This window comes from Penaeus vannamei, chromosome 22 (assembly GCF_042767895.1).
Source record: "Penaeus vannamei isolate JL-2024 chromosome 22, ASM4276789v1, whole genome shotgun sequence".
Classification (NCBI taxonomy): domain Eukaryota; kingdom Metazoa; phylum Arthropoda; class Malacostraca; order Decapoda; family Penaeidae; genus Penaeus; species Penaeus vannamei.
Window position 1 is genome coordinate 29,901,609 of NC_091570.1, and position 2,101 is coordinate 29,903,709.

At 37.5% G+C, this 2,101-nt stretch overlaps 1 protein-coding gene across 1 annotated transcript in view; it reads left to right on the forward strand.

The window, feature by feature from the left end:
- Positions 1 to 1,328: 1,328 nt before the first annotated feature.
- LOC113825812 (uncharacterized) overlaps positions 1,329 to 2,101 on the forward strand; it is a 5,054-nt gene continuing 4,281 nt past the window's right edge. The window contains exons 1-2 of the mRNA XM_070137063.1: positions 1,329 to 1,385; positions 1,613 to 2,101. The exon at positions 1,613 to 2,101 is cut by the window's right edge and continues 159 nt beyond it. Of these exons, the coding sequence (XP_069993164.1) occupies positions 1,329 to 1,385; positions 1,613 to 2,101 (546 nt within the window). The remainder of the gene's footprint in view (positions 1,386 to 1,612) is intronic.

Sequence of the window (2,101 nt, forward strand, 5' to 3'; positions counted from 1 at the left end):
ACACACACACACACATACACACACACACATACACAAAATGTTTGCTCGACTGGTAAAGTGAAAGTCATCTTAAGCAATAACAACAGGCTTATATCAATATATCCCATAACCCTTGGTACCGATAACGTAAAACCTTTTTGTGATTCCTTGATTTAATGGTCACAGTATGGCGACTACACAAAAGGAAATAGAAAGGATATACCTCATTTGATTACTTAAGGGTTGTGTGGATGCAAAGTTCTCACACATTTTCTCAGCAACAGGTCATGCATGCGCAAAGAATAATCTAAAAATATATATGAAGGGCGCAGCAAGGATTATATGAAAGGACGGGGAGGGGGAGATGGTGGAAAATTGATAGTTTTTTTTTTTAGTTATTATTTATAATCACGTTATTATCATGCTAGACAGAAAAGTCTTCCGTCCCATATATTCTCACTGTATTATCACTTTCGCAGAGCACTGTAAAACACCAGGTTTCCTTTTCACGCCATTTCACCAAAAGCAAAAGCTCCAACAACCTTATATCTGAACTTTAGTGAAGCCTGTTGTTACTGTAGCATAATTATGTTACAGCAGAATTAATTCTTATAGTAATAATGATAATTATAACAAAGTTTATGAAGGTGGTAGTAATGGCAAAAATAATATTTAGAATGCTTATCATATATTTGATATTCTTATAAAATAGTAATATATATATATATATATATATATATATATATATATATATATATATATATATATATATATATATATATATATATATATATATATATATATAAGTTCATTGCTGCACCACGTTGTAATCAACTGCCAAAAAAGAGCAGAATATTACTCGTTCTCGCTTGCAATATATAACCAACTACTTTGAGTGATGAAATATATCCGACATTCTCTTATGACCTGTACATGTTAATTATGTCCTTTCATGTGATTACAACAAGTACGTGGATGAAATTATTTCGATATGCAAAAACACACATACATGCACTTACACACACACACACACACACACACACACACACACACACACACACACACACACACACACATACGCACGCACGCACGCACACACACACACACACAAACACACACCCACACACACACGCGCGCGCGCACACACACACATACGCACACATACACACGCCCCCACGCATGTACATGCATACACACAAAGAGATACAGATATATATATATGTGTGTGTGTGTGTATCTATACTGACACACACACATATATGTATATGGTTATTATTATGATTATTACATATATATACATATATACATGCACATAATATCTATTTATATCTATTTATCTATCTCTTTGAATGTATATTCATATAGACATCAATACCCGAGATGCACTGTCATATCTTTTGACTAAGGTGTACATTTGATATATAATATAGAAAATCATGCGTTTCACCATAAACCCTTGGTGAGGCCCAAGGGATATGGATCAAAAGAGAAAAGAAAGGCCTTTTGAGGACTAGCATAGCGTGCGGAGAAGGCGCAAGAGCAGCCGCTACATGTATACATACAGGTGTCGCATAGTTACAAAACCATGAGTGAAATATTTTTCAAACATTTTAGTTTTTTCTTACAGTTCTAGGCAATTGTGGTTGCTGTGTCCGCTCTTCCAGAAGGCTATAACTTACCTAGACCTATTGGTCCATTTTTTACCCCTGGAAGTTGCAGCGATGGACAAGTGCTACACATAGACGGAAGATGTGTAATTCCTCAAGTGCTCAAGCGTGTGTATGTGTATGATGTGCCCTTGAATGTAGCTGTTGCGAAAAGGCCAGAGTTTATCCCAGTACCTAAAGTTGAACACAATATAATTTTCATGAGACTTCCTGATGAATCATTAGAACCAGAACCCATAGTTGTACCTCCCCCGAGCAAGCAACACGTCATTTACGTCCTGAACAAGCAACTGGAACAAGACCAGCGAGTGATCGAGGTTCCAGCACCGCCGCCATCCAACCCCGAAGTGTTCATCGTGAACTACGCAGAAGGAGAGAACCCGACCCTTCCCAGCGGAGTAGACCTTCAGACAGCGCTTGGTTCAGCTATCCACGGGACAGGGGAAATCGTGAGT